Raw genomic sequence first — 21,457 nt, forward strand, 5'->3', positions numbered from 1 at the left:
CTCTCAACAAGGTAGGGTGACCTAAAAAGATAAACGAAAGTTGCTCTTACATTTAGTAATTTATACAGAAAGGGTTACTACCCCCTTCCTAAGGTTTTTAATTTCTATTTTTTAACATGCTGGCCATCTCCCACCAAGGCAGGGTAACCCAAAGAAACACTTTCACCATCATTCACACATAATCACTGTCTTTGCAGAGGCTTGCAGATATGACAATTCAGATGTCATTCCAAACAACGAATATCCCAAACCCTTCCTTTAAAGTGCAGGCATTGTACTTCCCACCTCCAGGGCTCAAGTTCAGCTAACTGGTTTCCCTTAACACTCCAACATGCTCACACATGCCTGCTGCATGTTTAAGTCCATTGGACACAAAACCTCTTTTATCCCCTACCTCCATCCTTTCCTAAGATGACTCCTACCCCTCAACCACAGATATATACACCCTCCAAATCATCCTGTTTTACTCCATCCTCTCTAAATGACCAAACACCTCACCAACCCCTCCTCAGAACCTCTGAATAATACTTTTAGTAACTCCACACCTCCAAATTTCCACATTATGAATTCTCTGCACAATATTTACACCACACATTGCCCTTTAGACACTACATCTCCATTGCCTCCAGCCTCCTCACTGCTGCATTTACAACCCATGCTTCACACCCATATAAGTGTTGGTACCACTATACTCTCATACATTCCCTTCTTTGCCTCCATGGATAATGTTCTTTGTCTCCACAGATACCTCAATGCACCACCCACCTTTTTTATTTATTAATTCTATGGTTTATCTCATCCTTCATAAACACATCATATCTGCACAATAGGAATATACCTTAAATAAAAGAAAAATTGTTTATCCTTTTATTTGCATGTGTTAAATCTTTATACATAGTTCCTGCTCATCAAGCCTATTGTGTAGGGAGTCAGGTTTATCACAGCTCAATGTACTGTATTTCAAATTTACAAAAATGTGCAATATGTATATGAAAATACAAAAGCTTTAGCAGTCAAAATTACAAAATTCATGGATGAAACACTCATTCCTCCAGAATTCTTCCATTAGCAATTACTTCTCAAATCAAATATTTAGCTTTCTATTCCTTTTAATATACCATAAAAATCTGGGATGCCATGTTCCTCGGTTAATGTACAAAGATTCAATTCCAAGGAATGACAAGTATTAACCATATTAAACCTGGATTATTATTAATATAATTAAAAAGCACTAAACTGCAAGGGTTTAGTGAGCCTGGAAAGTGTGGCATTTTCAAATGGCAATGCAATAATAGTTATTGTGCAAAATTTTTGCAAATGATATATACTGGTCATAAAATTACTTAGTGAAGTTGAAATTAATTTACTCAGACACCATTTGTGCCAGACACTCTTCATGGAGTCAAATCTCATTTACCCTAACTCATCTGTATCAAACCCTCTCTATTAATTAGCCTAAACTATTTACCCATCATTTAACAGAAAATTTTGAGTGAAAGATAGGGTGAACTGATAACCCAAGCCTAAACAAGACTCACAGGTAAGGACCCACTAGGGGTGAGGGGGAAGTGGGGATATTTGATGAATAGATGGGAGAGAGGAAAAGAATAAAGAAAAAAGGAAAAGAGTTGGGGCTAAACCCAAGCCTTGTTTAGCAAATATAAACAGGTGCAACAAGCAACTTGTTTTTATAAATTTTTTTAGAGAATATCTATTTACTGAGACAATATGCCTATTCAGGATCATAACTATAACTCCTCTGTATGCTGGTAACTATTACAGACAAAAAAGACTGGCATTAAAAAATATTATGTACAGAAAGCAAGTCTATTGTTGTTGGTTTACAACTGAGTGAGGAAGAAAGGCAATATATTGCTAAGAAATTCGAGTTCTTCATTCCCTCTTATTCATTATCATTTAAAATAAAGAAGGGCATACATGAAAGGGAATGGATGACTAAGAGAGGAAAGGAAAAGAAAGAAAGGAGAGCAAGAGAAGGGAAATGGTGTGGAGAAGAAGTAGGGAGGGAGACAAGATAGCACTGATAGATGAATATAACCAGTGATGCTGCATGGTTAAACAGAATTGTTTACAAGTGGCAGAGGGAGGCAACAAACCTGCATATTCATCAAAAAATTAATAATTCCTTGCTCTAATGGGCAAATTTATAAGTGTCTTTAATGACTCTTGCTTAATATAAAATAAATATGTTCTTTCACATTTTATGAGAAATTATTATTCAAGTTACAAAAAACACAAACTTTTTAAAATGCATTATTGCTGTAATTATGTAGCACTTCTTGCTTAAATTATCTACAATGGTATCAGAAAAGTTGAAATGAAGATAATTTCTTGGCAAGTAAAATTTTATATATCATTGGTACTAATTATTAAATGAATTTTAAAGACTTAACTAAAATCCCAATAAGTTTGGGTAAATAAAGCTAGACTGTCATGGGAAATTCCAGAAACAAAGGAGTTAAAGAAATGTATCAAATGTTGGTCACTAGTTTCATATTTATTGCAACATATGGACTAATCCAGGCTATAAAAAATACACATAAGTAGCAATTGAAAAGTAACCCAAGGCACCACATAGTAAACCTTAACAAAATATATGCACTGTACAAACTCTCAGGCAACTACAATGCTTTCTCAATTAGACTTGTATGTAAAGTAGCTACCAAAACATTAAGCAACTGATTCAGTTGTTCATCAGTAAATATATTACTGTAGTAAAATTTACAATTACATCGCTACCAATGCAAGATGTATTGAGCTTTAACAAATCTTAGAACTGTTTATTGTCAAATTTTCCATCAGGTATATCTTTTCACCTTTCCATTGCAATTATCAAATTGAGCATATGTGTGTGTGTGTGTATTCCATTTATTTTAAGGCAACATAATTACCAGTATTGGTACTTTAAATGAAATTACTATTCTACATTTTATAATGCTAACAAAACTTTTTATACAACACAAAATAGTGCAATTACAACAAGTGCCTGAAAATTTTGAATTTTACTATCTCGTATCATTATTTTTAATAACTACATTTTATAAATATTCAAATGTATTGAAATTTATGAAAATTGAACTTCATGCATCATTTTGATATAGTATAAGCAAAATGATGCAAGAGTTCTGTCAGATACTTTATACTGCAGTATGTGAGCCTGACATACACATTCAAAACACATTTAAATTGCTTTAAGTGAGCCAGCATTATAATAAACAATTAGTCAACACAAATTAAAAAAAAAAAAAAAAAAATCTGCGAAAGATCTCCAAACATATTTTATGTAGAACCATTATCACAATGAAACATATTTTCTTTTGTCAGACATCATTGTGACTAGGTCTCATGGCTGCAGTTAAGTCTGAAAGGTGCGTCTGAAAATAAAAGTATTCTTAACTGTACAAATCCAGTTTAATAGATTATCTAGTGTGAATTCTGCTAAAGTTTAAAGAATGTCATTTTACATAATCCTCATAAGGCAGCACAATACTTATCTTGGTTAGCCATTGACTGTTTCCACAAAGAGTGAAGCAATGTTTAAAATATATGTACTCCTGAGAAAAGCTTTCCTCTGAACTGTATGAAGCTTTTCAATAGGTGAGCTTACACAGATGTGAGAGCAGTACACTAGATAAGGGAAAATGCAGTTTCTATACAGCTCAAGTACTGTAACTGAGAAGTGAAAATCTTCCAAACTTGAAGAGAATTACTAGGAGTGTAACCCAAACTAATCTCAGTGTGCAAAAATCTGATTAAAGCACACCATAGAGCAACCAAGATTTTAAAATAAAACTGCAATGCAATCTAGAGTCACTTGAGCTTAACACTTATACTTACAGATATGTGCAATATGATATTTGCTGAAGCTGCTACTCATTCATAAAGCTTAATAAAATTTGTGTGGAACTCGCGGAACTTTTCAAGCATAGTTTTGAGCATTTCAGGCTGAGGTAGAATAGTGGTCCTGCAAAGAAAAATAATGTTTAGTAGAGAGGAGCTTACGACGACGTTTCGGTACGAATTGGACCATTTACAAAGTCACACTTGATTCCCCCTTTTTCTTTTTCTTTTTCTTCTTCTCCCTCTTCCCCTTTCCTCTTTCCTTTTTCTCTTCTGGGTTATCTTTCTTCTGCCTTGTGTTTCTGTTCCTTCATTATTTATTTTATTACTTCCCCTCCCCCCTACCTCTGTGTTCTTGCTCTCTCTCTCTGTGGGCACCTAGCTCCCTTGCAGTGCTCCCCTTTCTTAGTATTTGACTGGCTCCTCCTCCTTTCTTCCCCACTACTACTACCTTACACTTTCGCCACTACTATTACCACCACTACTACTACCACCACTAACACTTCCTGCCTATATATACCCGTCCTGCTCTACTTCTCGTTAGTGTGACTTTGTAAATAGTCCAAGTCAGACTGAAACGTCGTAAGCTCCTCTCTTCTATGTGCGGGTTATTTGTGTATCGTTCCAGTCACGGTACTGTGCCTTTTTTTGTTATTAATGTTTAGTATAAAACAAAAATTTGAAGACAGCACTTAAAATACCACTGTATACCATTGTCTCACCAACAAAATCCATAATAAATAGTGGCAGATATAATTTGGTAGGGTGTGCAAAAGAAGAAAATTAAAGGTGAATACAGGAAAGAGTAAGGTTATGAGGATAACAAAAAGATTGGGTGATGAAAGATTGAATATCAGATTGGAGGGAGAGAGTATGGAGGAGGTGAACGTATTCAGATATTTGGGAGTGGACGTGTCAGCGGATGGGTCTATGAAAGATGAGGTGAATCATAGAATTGATGAGGGAAAAAGAGTGAGTGGTGCACTTAGGAGTCTGTGGAGACAAAGAACTTTGTCCTTGGAGGCAAAGAGGGGAATGTATGAGAGTATAGTTTTACCAACGCTCTTATATGGGTGTGAAGCGTGGGTGATGAATGTTGCAGCGAGGAGAAGGCTGGAGGCAGTGGAGATGTCATGTCTGAGGGCAATGTGTGGTGTGAATATAATGCAGAGAATTCGTAGTTTGGAAGTTAGGAGGAGGTGCGGGATTACCAAAACTGTTGTCCAGAGGGCTGAGGAAGGGTTGTTGAGGTGGTTCGGACATGTAGAGAGAATGGAGAGAAACAGAATGACTTCAAGAGTGTATCAGTCTGTAGTGGAAGGAAGGCGGGGTAGGGGTCGGCCTAGGAAGGGTTGGAGGGAGGGGGTAAAGGAGGTTTTGTGTGCGAGGGGCTTGGACTTCCAGCAGGCATGCGTGAGCGTGTTTGATAGGAGTGAATGGAGACAAATGGTTTTTAATACTTGACGTGCTGTTGGAGTGTGAGCAAAGTAACATTTATGAAGGGATTCAGGGAAACCGGCAGGCCGGACTTGAGTCCTGGAGATGGGAAGTACAGTGCCTGCACTCTGAAGGAGGGGTGTTAATGTTGCAGTTTAAAAACTGTAGTGTAAAGCACCCTTCTGGCAAGACAGTGATGGAGTGAATGATGGTGAAAGTTTTTCTTTTTCGGGCCACCCTGCCTTGGTGGGAATCGGCCGGTGTGATAAAAAAAAAAAAAAAAAAAAAATAATTTTTTCCTAGCAGCATATCACTGACATTTATTGTGGAAAAATTATCATTTTATGCTCTCTCCTGTGGCATTGTTGATCTTTTGTTTTTTCAACAAACCAGCCATATCCCACTGGGTGACCTAAAAAGAAAAACGAAAGCTTCTCTTTTTAAATTTAGTAATGTATACAGGAGAAGGGGTTACTAGCCCCTTGTTCCCAGCATTTTAGTTGTCTCTTATAACACGCATGGCTTATGGAGGAAGAATTCTGTTCCACTTCCTCATGGAGGTAAGTGGAAATAAACAAGGCATACCTGAAACTTTGCATGTTTATGAGACAGAAAAAAGACATCAGCAATCCTACCATCATGTAAAACAATTACAGGTTTCTGTTTTACACTCACTTGGCAGGACAGTAGTACCTCCCTGGGCGGTTGCTGTCTACCAACCTAGTACCTAGGGGCAATGTTAATACCTTTTATAATCACTGGAAAAGTCTGATTATTTTTCTTGTCCTACTCTCCTTACTTCATCTTGCAGAAATAACTCTTTAGAAATTCTCCAAACTCTGGAGAATTTAACTTTTTAAATAACCTGTATATTAGAATGTTTTCTGTAATTTTGAAATCCGACTGTTCTCTATTCTAAAAATTCTGAATAAGTGAATGTAAAATGAATGCCTGTAATTGTTTTACATGATGGTATGATTGCTGGTGTCTTTTTTTTCAGTCTCATAAACATGCAAGATTTCAGGTACGTCTTGCTACTTCTACTTACATTTAGGTCACACTACACATGCATGTACAAGCATATGTATACACGCCCTTCTGGGTTTTCTTCCATTTTTCTTACTAGTTCTTATTCTTGTTTATTTCCACTTATTTCCATGGGGAAGTAGAACAGAATTCTTCGTCCATAAGCCATGCGTTTCGTAAGAGGCGACTAAAATGCCAGGGGCAAGAAGCTAGTAATCCCTTCTCCTGTATATATTACTAAATGTTAAAGAAGACACTTTCGTTTTTTCTTTTGGGCCACCCAACCTCGGTGGGATAGGACCGGTACGTTGAAAGGCAAAGATTTCCGATTCAATTTTTTTCTACATGAGAAAATACTTTCTAAAAATTTTTAATTCAGAACATTCCTTGTCATTCAGAAAATTATCACTAAGAAAAATTTTCCAATTTCTATTATTTAGAATTTTCCTCCACTGCCTACTTTTATAGAGAGGTCACTTACACAAAAAAAGAGATACAGGAGCATTGCAGTAAAAAAGACTGAAGTTCTTAATTTTAGTTTCTATATTGTTAAATGTTTCAGTAAAGATAAACTCAATAGCTTGCCAGAGACTAGGGATAAGTATTGCATTTAACAATAATAAAGCTATCTTAACTTTAAATCAAAGGGCTATATAGGCAAGGCTAATTAAAATTGTGATTCAAGTTTTGTAGTTCCTCTAAAACCTATAGGTGATTCAACTACACACAAGTTTAATAGCTGTATATTATGACTCTTCAGCAGCAATGTTTAAATCACATTTAACAACTTGGAATAATTACTGACCTGAAGTGATATGTTCCAGGTTGCTGCCCAAACCCACTACCTGGGATAATACATATGCCAGTGTTTTCAAGTAACTGGAATGCATAGAATACATCAGGAGCTTGACCTGCAGCTTTTGCAGCTTCTACAGCTTTCTTTGGCAACATGATCTACATAAAGAAAAATGCATTTAAGAAATCCACAATTATTTAACAATATATCATATCATACATATATATATTTTATAAATTCAAGGATTATGTGGAGTAAAATAAAGATTGGATGTGAAAAGTGGGTTATAGTAAGTGTGTTATGCACCTGGAGAAGAGAGAAGTGTAGAGGAGAGAGAGAGATTCTGGGAAATGTTGAGTGAATGCGTGGGCAGTTTTGAATCAAGTGTGAGAGTAATGGTGGTTGGGGATTTCAATGCTAAAGTGGGTAAAAATGTTATGGAGGGAGTAGTAGGTAAATTTGGGGTTCCAGGGGTAAATGTAAATGGGGAGCCTTTAATTGAGCTATGTGTAGAAAGAAATTTGGTAATAATACATATTTTATGAAAAAGAGGATAAATAAATATACAAGGTATGATGTAGCACGTAATGAAAGTAGTTTGTTAGATTATGTATTGGTGGATAAAAGGTTGATGGGTAGGCTCCAGGATGTACATGTTTATAGAGGGGCAACTGATATATCGGATCATTATTTAGTTGTAGCTACAGTTAGAGTAAGAGGTAGATGGGAAAAGAGGAAGGTGGCAACAACAAGTACGAGGGAGGTGAAAGTGTATAAACTAAGGGAGGAGGAAGTTCGGGCGAGATATGAGCGGCTATTGGCAGAAAGGTGGGCTAGTGCAAAGATGAGTAGTGGGGGGGTTGAAGAGGGTTGGAATAGTTTTAAAAATGCAGTATTACAATGTGGGGCAGAAGTTTGTGGTCATAGGAAGGTGGGGGCAGGAGGGAAGAGGAGTGATTGGTGGAATGATGAAGTAAAGGGTGTGATAAAAGAGAAAAAGGTAGCTTATGAGAGGTTTTTACAAAGAAGAAGTGTTATAAGAAGAGCAGAGTATATGGAGAGTAAAAGAAAGGTGAAGAGAGTGGTGAGAGAGTGCAAAAGGAGAGCAGATGATAGAGTGGGAGAGGCACTGTCAAGAAATTTTAATGAAAATAAGAAAAATTTTTGGAGTGAGTTAAACAAGTTAAGAAAGCCTAGGGAAAGAATGGATTTGTCAGTTAAAAACAGAGTAGGGGAGTTAGTAGATGGGGAGAGGGAGGTATTAGGTAGATGGCGAGAATATTTTGAGGAACTTTTAAATGTTGAGGAAGAAAGGGAGGCGGTAATTTCATGCACTGGCCAGGGAGGTATACCATCTTTTAGGAGTGAAGAAGAGCAGAATGTAAGTGTGGTGGAGGTACGTGAGGCATTACGTAGAATGAAAGGGGGTAAAGCAGCTGGAACTGATGGGATCATGACAGAAATGTTAAAAGCAGGGGGGAATATAGTGTTGGAGTGGTTGGTACTTTTGTTTAATAAATGTATGAAAGAGGGGAAGGTACCTAGGGATTGGCAGAGAGCATGTATAGTCCCTTTATATAAAGGGAAAGGGGACAAAAGAGACTGTAAAAATTATAGAGGAATAAGTTTACCGAGTATACCAGGAAAAGTATACGGTAGGGTTATAACTGAAAGAATTAGGGGTAACACAGAATGTAGGATTGCAGATGAGCAGGGAGGCTTCAGAGTGGGTAGGGGATGTGTAGATCAAGTGTTTACATTGAAGCATATATGTGAACAGTATTTAGATAAAGGTAGGGAAGTTCTTATTGCATTTGTGGATTTAGAAATGGCATATGATAGAGTGGATAGAGGAGCAATGTGGCAGATGTTGCAAGTATATGGAATAGGTGGTAAGTTACTAAATGCTGTAAAGAGCTTTTATGAGGATAGTGAGGCTCAGGTTAGGGTGTGTAGAAGAGAGGGAGATTACTTCCCAGTAAAAGTAGGTCTTAAGACAGGGATGTGTAATGTCACCATGGTTGTTTAATATATTTATAGATGGGGTTGTAAAAGAAGTAAATGCTAGGGTGTTCGGGAGAGGGGTGGGATTAAATTATGGGGAATCAAATTCAAAATGGGAATTGACACAGTTACTTTTTGCTGATGATACTGTGCTTATGGGAGATTCTAAAGAAAAATTGCAAAGGTTAGTGGATGAGTTTGAGAATGTGTGTGAAGGTAGAAAGTTGAAAGTGAACATAGAAAAGAGTAAGGTGATGAGGGTATCAAATGATTTAGATAAAGAAAAATTGGATATCAAATTGGGGAGGAGGAGTATGGAAGAAGTGAATGTTTTCAGATACTTGGGAGTTGACGTGTCGGCGGATAGATTTATGAAGGATGAGGTTAATCATAGAATTGATGAGGGAAAAAAGGTGAGTGGTGCGTTGAGGTATATGTGGAGTCAAAAAACGTTATCTATGGAGGCAAAGAAGGGAATGTATGAAAGTATAGTAGTACCAACACTCTTATATGGATTTGAAGCTTGGGTGGTAAATGCAGCAGCGAGGAGACGGTTGGAGGCAGTGGAGATGTCCTGTCTAAGGGCAATGTGTGGTGTAAATATTATGCAGAAAATTCGGAGTGCGGAAATTAGGAGAAGGTGTGGAGTTAATAAAAGTATTAGTCAGAGGGCAGAAGAGGGGTTGTTGAGGTGGTTTGGTCATTTACAGAGAATGGATCAAAGTAGAATGACATGGAAAGCATATAAATCTATAGGGGAAGGAAGGAGGGGTAGGGGTCATCCTCGAAAGGGTTGGAAAGAGGGGGTAAAGGAGGTTTTGTGGGCGAGGGACTTGGACTTCCAGCAAGCGTGCATGAGCGTGTTAGATAGGAGTGAATGGAGACGAATGATACTTGGGACCTGACGATCTGTTGGAGTGTGAGCAGGGTAATATTTAGTGAAGGGATTCAGGGTAGGTAGTAGGTTGGTAGACAGCAACCACCCAGGGAAGTACTACCGTCCTGCCAGATGACTGTGAAACAGAAACCTGTAACTGTTTTGCATGATGGTAGGATTGCTGGTTTCTTTTTCTGTCTCATAAACACGCTAGATAACAGGGATATCTTGCTACTCCTACTTACACTTTGGTCACACTTCACAGACACGCACATGCATATATATATACATACATCTAGGTTTTTCTCCTTTTTCTAAATAGCTCTTGTTCCTCTTAATTTCTTCTATTGTCCATGGGGAAGTGGAAAAGAATCTTTCCTCCGTAAGCCATGCGTGTCGTATGAGGCGACTAAAATGCCGGGAGCAATGGGCTAGTAACCCCTTCTCCTGTAGACATTTACTAAAAAAGAGAAGAAGAAAAACTTTATAAAACTGGGATGCTTAAATGTGCGTGGATGTAGTGCGGATGACAAGAAACAGATGATTGCTGATGTTATGAATGAAAAGAAGTTGGATGTCCTGGCCCTAAGCGAAACAAAGCTGAAGGGGGTAGGGGAGTTTCGGTGGGGGGAAATAAATGGGATTAAATCTGGAGTATCTGAGAGAGTTAGAGCAAAGGAAGGGGTAGCAGTAATGTTGAATGATCAGTTATGGAAGGAGAAAAGAGAATATGAATGTGTAAATTCAAGAATTATGTGGATTAAAGTAAAGATTGGAAGCGAGAAGTGGGTCATAATAAGCGTGTATGCACCTGGAGAAGAGAGGAATGCAGAGGAGAGAGAGAGATTTTGGGAGATGTTAAGTGAATGTATAGGAGCCTTTGAACCAAGTGAGAGAGTAATTGTGGTAGGGGACCTGAATGCTAAAGTAGGAGAAACTTTTAGAGAGGGTGTGGTAGGTAAGTTTGGGGTACCAGGTGTAAATGATAATGGGAGCCCTTTGATTGAACTTTGTATAGAAAGGGGTTTAGTTATAATACATATTTTAAGAAAAAGAGGATAAATAAGTATACAAGATATGATGTAGGGCAAAATGACAGTAGTTTGTTGGATTATGTATTGGTAGATAAAAGACTGTTGAGTAGACTTCAGGATGTACATGTTTATAGAGGGGCCACAGATATATCAGATCACTTTCTAGTTGTAGCTACACTGAGAGTAAAAGGTAGATGGGATACAAGGAGAATAGAAGCATCAGGGAAGAGAGAGGTGAAGGTTTATAAACTAAAAGAGGAGGCAGTTAGGGCAAGATATAAACAGCTATTGGAGGATAGATGGGCTAATGAGAGCATAGGCAATGGGGTCGAAGAGGTATGGGGTAGGTTTAAAAATGTAGTGTTAGAGTGTTCAGCAGAAGTTTGTGGTTACAGGAAAGTGGGTGCGGGAGGGAAGAGAAGCGATTGGTGGAATGATGATGTGAAGAGAGTAGTAAGGGAGAAAAAGTTAGCATATGAGAAGTTTTTACAAAGTAGAAGTGATGCAAGGAGGGAAGAGTATATGGAGAAAAAGAGAGAGGTTAAGAGAGTGGTGAAGCAATGTAAAAAGAGAGCAATGAGAGAGTGGGTGAGATGTTATCAACAAATTTTGTTGAAAATAAGAAAAAGTTTTGGAGTGAGATTAACAAGTTAAGAAAGCCTAGAGAACAAATGGATTTGTCAGTTAAAAATAGGAGAGGAGAGTTATTAAATGGAGAGTTAGAGGTATTGGGACGATGGAGGGAATATTTTGAGGAATTGTTAAATGTTGATGAAGATAGGGAAGCTGTGATTTCGTGTATAGGGCAAGGAGGAATAACATCTTGTAGGAGTGAGGAAGAGCCAGTTGTGAGTGTGGGGGAAGTTCGTGAGGCAGTAGGTAAAATGAAAGGGGGTAAGGCAGCCGGGATTGATGGGATAAAGATAGAAATGTTAAAAGCAGGTGGGGATATAGTTTTGGAGTGGTTGGTGCAATTATTTAATAAATGTATGGAAGAGGGTAAGGTACCTAGGGATTGGCAGAGAGCATGCATAGTTCCTTTGTATAAAGGCAAAGGGGATAAAAGAGAGTGCAAAAATTATAGGGGGATAAGTCTGTTGAGTATACCTGGCAAAGTGTATGGTAGAGTTATTATTGAAAGAATTAAGAGTAAGACGGAGAATAGGATAGCAGATGAACAAGGAGGCTTTAGGAAAGGTAGGGGGTGTGTGGACCAGGTGTTTACAGTGAAACATATAAGTGAACAGTATTTAGATAAGGCTAAAGAGGTCTTTGTGGCATTTATGGATTTGGAAAAGGCGTATGACAGGGTGGATAGGGGGGCAATGTGGCAGATGTTGCAGGTGTATGGTGTAGGAGGTAGGTTACTGAAAGCAGTGAAGAGTTTTTACGAGGATAGTGAGGCTCAAGTTAGAGTATGTAGGAAAGAGGGAAATTATTTCCCAGTAAAAGTAGGCCTTAGACAAGGATGTGTGATGTCACCGTGGTTGTTTAATATATTTATAGATGGGGTTGTAAGAGAAGTAAATTCGAGGGTCTTGGCAAGAGGCGTGGAGTTAAAAGATAAAGAATCACACAAAGTGGGAGTTGTCACAGTTGCTCTTTGCTGATGACACTGTGCTCTTGGGAGATTCTGAAGAGAAGTTGCAGAGATTGGTGGATGAATTTGGTAGGGTGTGCAAAAGAAGAAAATTGAAAGTGAATACAGGAAAGAGTAAGGTTATGAGGATAACAAAAAGATTAGGTGATGAAAGATTGGATATCAGATTGGAGGGAGAGAGTATGGATGAGGTGAATGCATTCAGATATTTGGGAGTGGACGTGTCAGCGGATGGGTCTATGAAAGATGAGGTGAATCATAGAATTGATGAGGGGAAAAGGGCGAGTGGTGCACTTAGGAGTCTGTGGAGACAAAGAACTTTGTCCTTGGAGGCAAAGAGGGGAATGTATGAGAGTATAGTTTTACCAACGCTCTTATATGGGTGTGAAGCATGGGTGATGAATGTTGCAGCGAGGAGAAGGCTGGAGGCAGTGGAGATGTCATGTCTGAGAGCAATGTGTGGTGTGAATATAATGCAGAGAATTCGTAGTTTGGAAGTTAGGAGGAGGTGCGGGATTACCAAAACTGTTGTCCAGAGGGCTGAGGAAGGGTTGTTGAGGTGGTTCGGACATGTGGAGAGAATGGAGCGAAACAGAATAACTTCAAGAGTGTATCAGTCTGTAGTGGAAGGAAGGCAGGGTAGGGGTCGGCCTAGGAAAGGTTGGAGGGAGGGGGTTAAGGAGGTTTTGTGTGCGAGGGGCTTGGACTTCCAGCAGGCATGCGTGAGCGTGTTTGATAGGAGTGAATGGAGACAAATGGTTTTTAATACTTGACGTGCTGTTGGAGTGTGAGCAAAGTAACATTTATGAAGGGGTTCAGGGAAACCGGCAGGCCGGACTTGAGTCCTGGAGATGGGAAGTACAGTGCCTGCACTCTGAAGGAGGGGTGTTAATGTTGCAGTTTAAAAACTGTAGTGTAAAGCACCCTTCTGGCAAGACAGTGATGGAGTGAATGATGGTGAAAGTTTTTCTTTTTCAGGCCACCCTGCCTTGGTGGGAATCGGCCAGTTTGATAATAATAATTCAGGGAAACCGGTTATTTTCATATAGTCGGACTTGAGTCCTGGAAATGGGAAGTACAATGCCTGCACTTTAAAGGAGGGGTTTGGGATATTGGCAGTTTGGAGGGATATGTTGTGTATCTTTATACGTATATGCTTCTAAACCGTTGTATTCTGAGCACCTCTGCAAAAGCAGTGATAATGTGTGAGTGCGGTGAAAGTGTTGAATGATGATGAAAGTATTTTCTTTTTGGGGGATTTTCTTTCTGTTTTGGGTCACCCTGCCTCGGTGGGAGACGGCCGACTTGTTGAAAAAAAAAAAAAATATATTTATAGATGGGGTTGTAAGAGAAGTGAATGCTCGGGTGTTGGCAAGAGGTGTGGGATTAAGAGAAAAAATCTAACACAAAATGGGATTTGTCACAGTTGCTTTACTGATGACACTGTGCTTTAGGGAGATTCTGATGAGAAGTTGTAGAGGTTAGTGGATGAGTTTGGAAGGGTATGTAAAGGAAGGAAATTAAAGTGAACATATGAAAGAGCAAGGTGATGAGGATAAGTAATTTATGTAATTTAAGATTGGATATCAGATTGGAGGGGAAAGTATGAAAGAAGTGACTGTAATTAGATATTTGGGAGTAGACTTGTCAACAGATGGGTCCATGAAAGATGAGGCAAATCATAGAAATGATGAAGGAAAAAAGCCGAGTGGTGCACTGAGGAATCTGTGGAGACAAAGAACATTATCCATGGAAGCAAAGAGGGGAAGGTATGAGAGTATAATGGAACCAACACTCTTATATGGGTGTTAGCATGGGTGGTGAATGTTGCAACAAGAAGGCTGGAGGCAATGTAGATGTCGTGTCTAAGGGCAATGGGCGGTGTAAGCATTCAAATTCAAATTCAAATTCAAACTTTATTCTCTATAAGTATTACAATGCTGAGTTTACAGAATTTGGTTATTGTGTGGTTTACATGTAGTAAAATAATAATTACAGAGTGTACCACTAGAACGCCTAGCATGGCTAGGCATTTCGGGCAGACTTATATTAAATCTTAGGTTTAAAATGTTACAAAATTATGAGATAAGTTGGTATTATGGCTAAGTGACTAAATACTAGTTGTGAGTTTAGCAATGTGAATGCTTTTGTTTTGGCACTATACATAGTTTCAGTATTGGAGTATCACAGGCCAACTTATGACTAGTTAAGATTCATTATTTTGAGATTGAGATTGATATTTCTGTTTATGGTCAAATGGGTGAGTGAGTGTACGTGTGAACCACCAGGTGGTATTCGTATTATTCGTTGACAGGGTGTATCAGGGAGATAAGATGTTTCCTGATGGTAGTTTTGAAGGTGATGAATGTGTCTGCAGTTTTGGAACTTTCAGGTAGGGTGTTCCAGATTTTAGGGCCTTTGACATACATTGAATTTTTGTAAAGGTTTAGTCGGACACGGGGAATGTCATAAGAGATGTTTGTGTCTGGTGTTGTGCCTGTGGGTTCTGTCACAACTATCAAGAAAGCATTTTAGGTCAAGGTTAATATTGGAATTTAAGGTCCTGTAGATGTAGATTGCACAGTAGTAAGTGTGGATGTACTGAACAGGGAATAAGTTTAGATCTATGAAGAGTGGGGGGTGTGTTGCCAGGGATGGGATTTAGTGATTATTCTTACTGCGGCTTTTTGGTGGGTTATTATTGGCTTTAGGTGTATTGCTGCAGTTGAACCCCAAGCACAGATAGCATAGGTGAGGTATGGATATATAAGTGAATGGTATAGTGTGAGAAGGGCAGTTTGCGGCATGTAGTATCGTATCTTGGAGAGGATCCCAACCGTTTTGGATACTTTTTTGGTTATGTGTTGGATATGGGTGCTGAAGTTCAGGTTGTTGTCAAGGTATAGGCCTAGGAATTTGCCCGCATTATGCCTGGTAATTAGAGTGTTGTCGATCTTAATGTTAATTTGCGCATCTACTGCTCTGCTACCAAACATAATGTAGTAGGTTTTGTCAACATTAAGCGTAAGTTTATTGGCTGTCATCCAAGTCGATATTTTGATCAGCTCCTCATTAACAATGGTGTTGAGGGTTGCAAGATTAGGGTGAGAGATGACGTAAGTCGTTTCGTCAGCAAAGAGAATGGGGTTCAGGTGTCGAGATACGTTTGGAAGATCACTGATGTATATGAGGAAGAGCAGGGGACCAAAGATACTTCCCTGCGGAACTCCAGTATCAAGTGGCTGTATTGTTGATGCTGTGTCTTTAATGGTGACATACTGATACCTATTAGTAAGGTAAGATTTGAAATATGCAAGCACATGGCCTCTTTTACCATAATGGTCAAGTTTGTGGAGTAGGATGCCGTGGTCTACTGTGTCAAAAGCTTTTCTTAGGCCAATAAAAATTCCTAGTGGATATTCCTTATTTTCCAATGCTGTGTAAAGCAGATCTAGCATTTTTATAATTGCATCATTAGTGGTTTTATTTTTCCTGAATCCAAATTGGCAGGGGTTGAGTATGTTTTGTGACGTTATAAATGAATATAGTCTCCTGTGCACGAGTTTCTCAAAGATTTTGGATAGCAATGGTAAGTTTGATATTGGCCTATAGTCGTTTAAATCTGTAGGGCCACCACCTTTATGTATTGGTGTAACCCTTGCCGTCTTGAGTAGTTTCGGGAAGGTGCTAGCTTCTAGCAGAATCCATAGCTTGGAGATTAGGAAGAGGTGAGGGGTTTCTAAAAGCATTATCCAGAGGGTAGAGGAAGGGCTGTTGAGGTGGTTCAGACATTTAGAGAGAATGGAACGAAATAGAACGACTTGGAAAGTACATTAATTTGTAGTGGAAGGAAGGCGGAGTAGGGGTCGTCCTAGGAAAAGTGGAGGGGGGGGGGGAGAGTAAAGCAGGCTTAGTGTGCGAAGGGCTTAGACTTCCAGGAAGCATGTGTGAGTGTGTTAGATTGGAGTAAGTGAAGACAAATGGTTTTCATGATTTGATGTGATGTTGGAGTGTGACCACAGTAACATTTATGAAGGGATTCAGGGAAACCAGTTAGTCGGACTCGAGTCCTGCAGGTGGGAAGTACAGTGCTTGCACTCTGAAAGAGGTGTGGAGATTTGTTTCAGTTTTTTAACTGTAGGGTAGGCACACCTCTGGCAAGACAGTGATGGAATGAATGATGAAAGTTTTTCTTCTTTTTCGCGTCACCCTGACTCGGTGGGAAACAGCCAATGTGTTATTAAAAATAATATATAAAATTATAAAAGTATACATTAATAGAGTTAACTACCTGATACTCTCAACTTGATAGTGAGCTTATGTAAGAGAGACTAATTAAAGTGTTGTGTCATAAAATGGATGAGAGGGAGAGAATTGACTTAGCTTTTGCTGTTGCCATACTCCACCATCCTCACTCCCTGCTACAGGAGGAAGTGAATGTGAAAGAGGAATATTAGCATGGAGAGGAGAGGGAGATTATTATTATCATCATCATCATGAGGGAGTGCTAAACCCAGAGGGATTATACAGTGCCTGTGCAGGGAAAGGGGGCGATGAAAGGCATTGAGGCTTAATTCAGGGAATTAGAGCACAGACCCAATTTCCTACATCAAGAGCTGCACACCAGCATTAAGGAAAAAGAGGGAGAAAGAGGAGAAAGAGGGAGAAAATGTAACAGGAGAGAGGACTCATCTGAGTGCTATACTTCGCATTTTATTTAATTAGAAAAAAAAAAAAAAAAAAAAAAAAAAACTGAAATCAGATACAGAAGATTATGGCTGAGAAATGCATCTCTGATTATAACATGGATGTCTATATGAAAATAAGTTCAATGTTTTAAATACCAGAGTAACAAGCAATTTTCAGGAATGCATTAACCCTTAAACTGTCCAAACATAGATCTATGTTTTTTCAACATTTGAAAGTATGTAAAAAAAAAACAATTTTTTTTTTACATCTGAAAGCGTGTAAAAAAAACTTTGATCTACTTTTTTTTTATATTTGAAAATATGTAAAAAAAAAAGTAGATCTACTTTTGGAGCACTACACATGTAAACGTAGATCTACATTTGGACAGTTTAAGGGTTAACATCGTAAGTTGGGGCCCCCTACTGTACTCTTGCACAGGCCCTGTAGCAACCACTTCAAATGTACATTTTTGGCTGTTTCAAGAGCTTCTTAAAAGTTTCTAGCAGTAGAAAATATCAGAATTTCCTGCTAGATTCTACTCAAAGCTGCTCCTCTTGGAAGGGGTCTTTAGGGAAAAATCTGATCAGGATGTAGATGATACAAAGAATGGCCCCATTCAGCACAATCTATCTTAGAAATAATAGTGGAAAATAAAACACAAACTATGAAGCATTCAAGCAGCTTCTGCTCAACTCGAGAATATTGAGAATATCATACTATTCACACTCATCGTTGCATACAAAGAGGAGTGGTTTTTTACATAATTTTTGCCTGGGCATTTCACCTAATCCTGCCAGTAAAGGTCTACAAATTATGAGTTTAATAAATATTCCAAAGATATAAGCAATTTTACCTGGGGGAAGGCATACATAGCTCCTTGCACAATATTGCATGACATTCCTGGAACTGAATTGAAGGTTTCCACAACCATCTCAGCACGCTTAGCAAGAGATGACAGGACAGCATGTTTTTCCTCCATGAATTGGTTATATGAAGGCTCTTCCTCTTGTGGTGGGTTCACAACACACTCCATCACAGCCTGAAAAATATAAGTTCATAAAAATGACTCAATGCAAAAATGTGAGATTTCTTTCAGTTATGTTCAATTCCCAACTAAATAAGGTGGAGTGGCTGTACAAATTACAGTTAAGTGTCTGTATGGGTAACAGAGACTAACACTCCAATCTCCTAACTGCAGAAAATATCAAATGTCTATTTGACTATCAACACTTTACTACAGACTTACCTGACCAAGGGTTGTTGGGCATAGCTTTGCAGAGATACTTTTTAGGTACAATGCCTTTACTTGAGGATCTACATTGATGAGCTCTGCATAGCCTCCCCTCAAGCCACATTCACCCATGTATCCTGCAAGGTATTTTTCATGCAAAATGTTAGTCTACTAATAATACACAGGGGATGCAGAGTGGGGAAAAGGAGCAGCTAGTTTGACAAAACTTGTCACTGCATATATTCAACATCCCCATACATCCTCCAGAGTACAAGAACTGTATTTCCCACCTCCAGAACTCAAAAGTCCCACTAACCAGCTTTTCTCAATCCTTCTGTTATTGCCTTGCTTGCACTCCGACAGCATATCAAATCCCCAAAACCATGAGTGTCTATTCACTCTAATCTATCATCATCATCCATGCCTGCTGAATGCTCAAGTTCCTACCACTTAAAACTACCCTCTTTCCATTCCTTCCTGAGACAGTTCCTCCCTCTTAAGAACCTGTTCCTTCCTGCCCAGTGCATGAAATCACCACCACTATTTCATCACACATACTGAACTTCTAAAAACATTCTCTCCATCTCACCAATACCTCGACTTCCCTAGTAAGCATCTCACCAGTTTCATTCTTAACTGCCAAGTCAATTTGCTCCATAGGTTCTCTCACCTGTCTCCAAAACTGCAGCTTATTGTAATAAAAAAATTTTTACATTGTAAGACCTTTTCATGTGCTTAATTTTTCTATCTTACTACCATTTTTACTTCATCACTCCAGCGTTCATTCTTTCCTCCTGCATACACCTTTGTATTAGCACAGACCTATGCTGAACACAATAATAATGGGTTCTTAAATCCACATCATATCCCCCTTGATCTCATCAACACTTTTCTCTGGTTCTTAACCACTTTTCTTCAAGGAGCTAGCCAGACTCGAGTCCTGGAAGCAAGAAGTACAATGCCTGCACTCTGAAAGAGGAGTGGGATGTTGCAGGTCAGAAGGTCATCTAAGCTGTGATGTCAGCATGCTTCTTTGAAGACAGTGATTGAGTAAATGATGGTGAAAGTTTTTTCTCCTTTTTTGGGGTCACGCAACCTTTGTGAATGGCCATTGTATTAAAAAAATCAGATAAACTGTTCCCATCATGCAATGCACAAGGCAGAAATTTTTTTTATACTGTGCACACCCACTGCACAGACCATTCTCTCCTGCTCACAGCAAATTTGAGGGCACTGTGATTTATGTTTAGATCTATACAAGCGACACTGACACAATAAAATAGATTTACCTGTGAGAAAGTGAAAGGGTTAAAGTACAGGGGGTATGTAGATAAGGTATTTAGAAAAGTATGATACAGTACTGTGAAAATTAACAAATTAATAAAAACTGACATCAGTTACAGGACTGTATTTCCAGAACTACAACTAGGAATGGAATGAGATTTAGTACACAAAGACACGTTACCATACTATGTGGAAATACTGTATCAGAAAAGTACCAGTTAGTAAACCCTTGTGTACCTGATATGTGCACTTTTATTCACCATAAAGATTGTTTAATAAACTACTGAGAGGATGATAATTAAAAACAGAAGTTACTCTTTAATGATTTGAGAAGTTCTCTGTACCTTTGGAGCAGGACATGAAGGAAGCAAGTTCCATTTTGTTATATGGAGCACCCATTTCCATTATTAATTTCTTGAACGAGTGGAATTTACAGCCTTTGGCATAAACATTGTCTTGGTATACCTGAAATAAATATTAAATTATCAATCTGAGGTAAAGTACACCTAGGTAAACAAAATAAAATTTTGCAATTTTTTTTTTTTAACAAGTCGGCCGTCTCCCACCGAGGCAGGGTGACCCAAAAAGAAAGAAAATCCCTAAAAAGAAAATACTTTCATCATCATTCAACACTTTCACCTCACTCACACATAATCACTGTTTTTGCACAGAATACAACAGTTTAGAAGCATATACGTATAAAGATACACAACATATCCCTCCAAACTGCCAATATCCTAAACCCCTCCTTTAAAGTGCAGGCATTGTACTTCCCATTTCCAGGACTCAAGTCCAGCTATATAAAAATAACCGGTTTCCCTGAATCCCTTCACTAAATATTACCCTGCTCACACTCCAACACCTCATCAGGTCCCAAATACCATTCGTCTCCATTCATTCCTATCTAACACGCTCAGGCATGCTTGCTGGAAGTCCAAGTCCCTCGCCCACAAAACCTCCTTTACCCCCTCCCTCCAACCTTTTCAAGGACTACCCCTACCCCGCCTTCCTTCCCATACAGATTTATACTCTCCATGTCATTCTACTTTGATCCATTCTCTCTAAATGACCAAACCACCTCAGCAACCACTCTTCAGCCCTCTGACTAATACTTTTATTAGCTCCACACCTTCTAATTTCCACACTCCGAAGTTTCTGCATAATATTTACACCACACATTGCCGTTAGACAGGACATCTCCACTGCCTCCAACCACCTCCTCGCTGCAGCATTTACAACCCAAGCTTCACACCCATATAAGAGTGTTGGTACTACTATACTTTCATACATTCCCTTCTTTGCCTCCATAGATAACATTTTTTGTCTCCACATATACCTCAACACACCACTCGCGTTTTTTTCTTCATCAATTCTATGATTAACCTCATCCTTCACAAACCCATCTGCTGACACGTCAACTCCCAAATATCTGAAAACTTTCACTTCTTCAAAAATATATACACAAAATATATACACAAATATACAATACATACTGTACTTTTTTATTTGGTATGTACTTTTTTTATTTGGTATGTACTTATATATGACAGATGACTGTGAAACAGAAACCTGTAACTGTTTTGCATGATGGTAGGATTGCTGGTTTCTTTTTCTGTCT

At 38.7% G+C, this 21,457-nt stretch overlaps 1 protein-coding gene across 1 annotated transcript in view; it reads right to left on the reverse strand.

The window, feature by feature from the left end:
- Positions 1-855: 855 nt before the first annotated feature.
- LOC128692641 (alanine aminotransferase 1) overlaps positions 856-21,457 on the reverse strand; it is a 90,343-nt gene continuing 69,741 nt past the window's right edge. The window contains exons 7-12 of the mRNA XM_070089914.1: positions 20,184-20,304; positions 18,571-18,692; positions 18,178-18,363; positions 7,130-7,278; positions 3,859-3,985; positions 856-3,395 (exon numbers count right to left, since the gene is read on the reverse strand). Of these exons, the coding sequence (XP_069946015.1) occupies positions 3,895-3,985; positions 7,130-7,278; positions 18,178-18,363; positions 18,571-18,692; positions 20,184-20,304 (669 nt within the window). The 3' untranslated portion in view covers positions 856-3,395; positions 3,859-3,894. The remainder of the gene's footprint in view (positions 3,396-3,858; positions 3,986-7,129; positions 7,279-18,177; positions 18,364-18,570; positions 18,693-20,183; positions 20,305-21,457) is intronic.

This window comes from Cherax quadricarinatus, chromosome 30 (genome assembly GCF_038502225.1).
Source record: "Cherax quadricarinatus isolate ZL_2023a chromosome 30, ASM3850222v1, whole genome shotgun sequence".
Lineage (NCBI taxonomy): Eukaryota > Metazoa > Arthropoda > Malacostraca > Decapoda > Parastacidae > Cherax > Cherax quadricarinatus.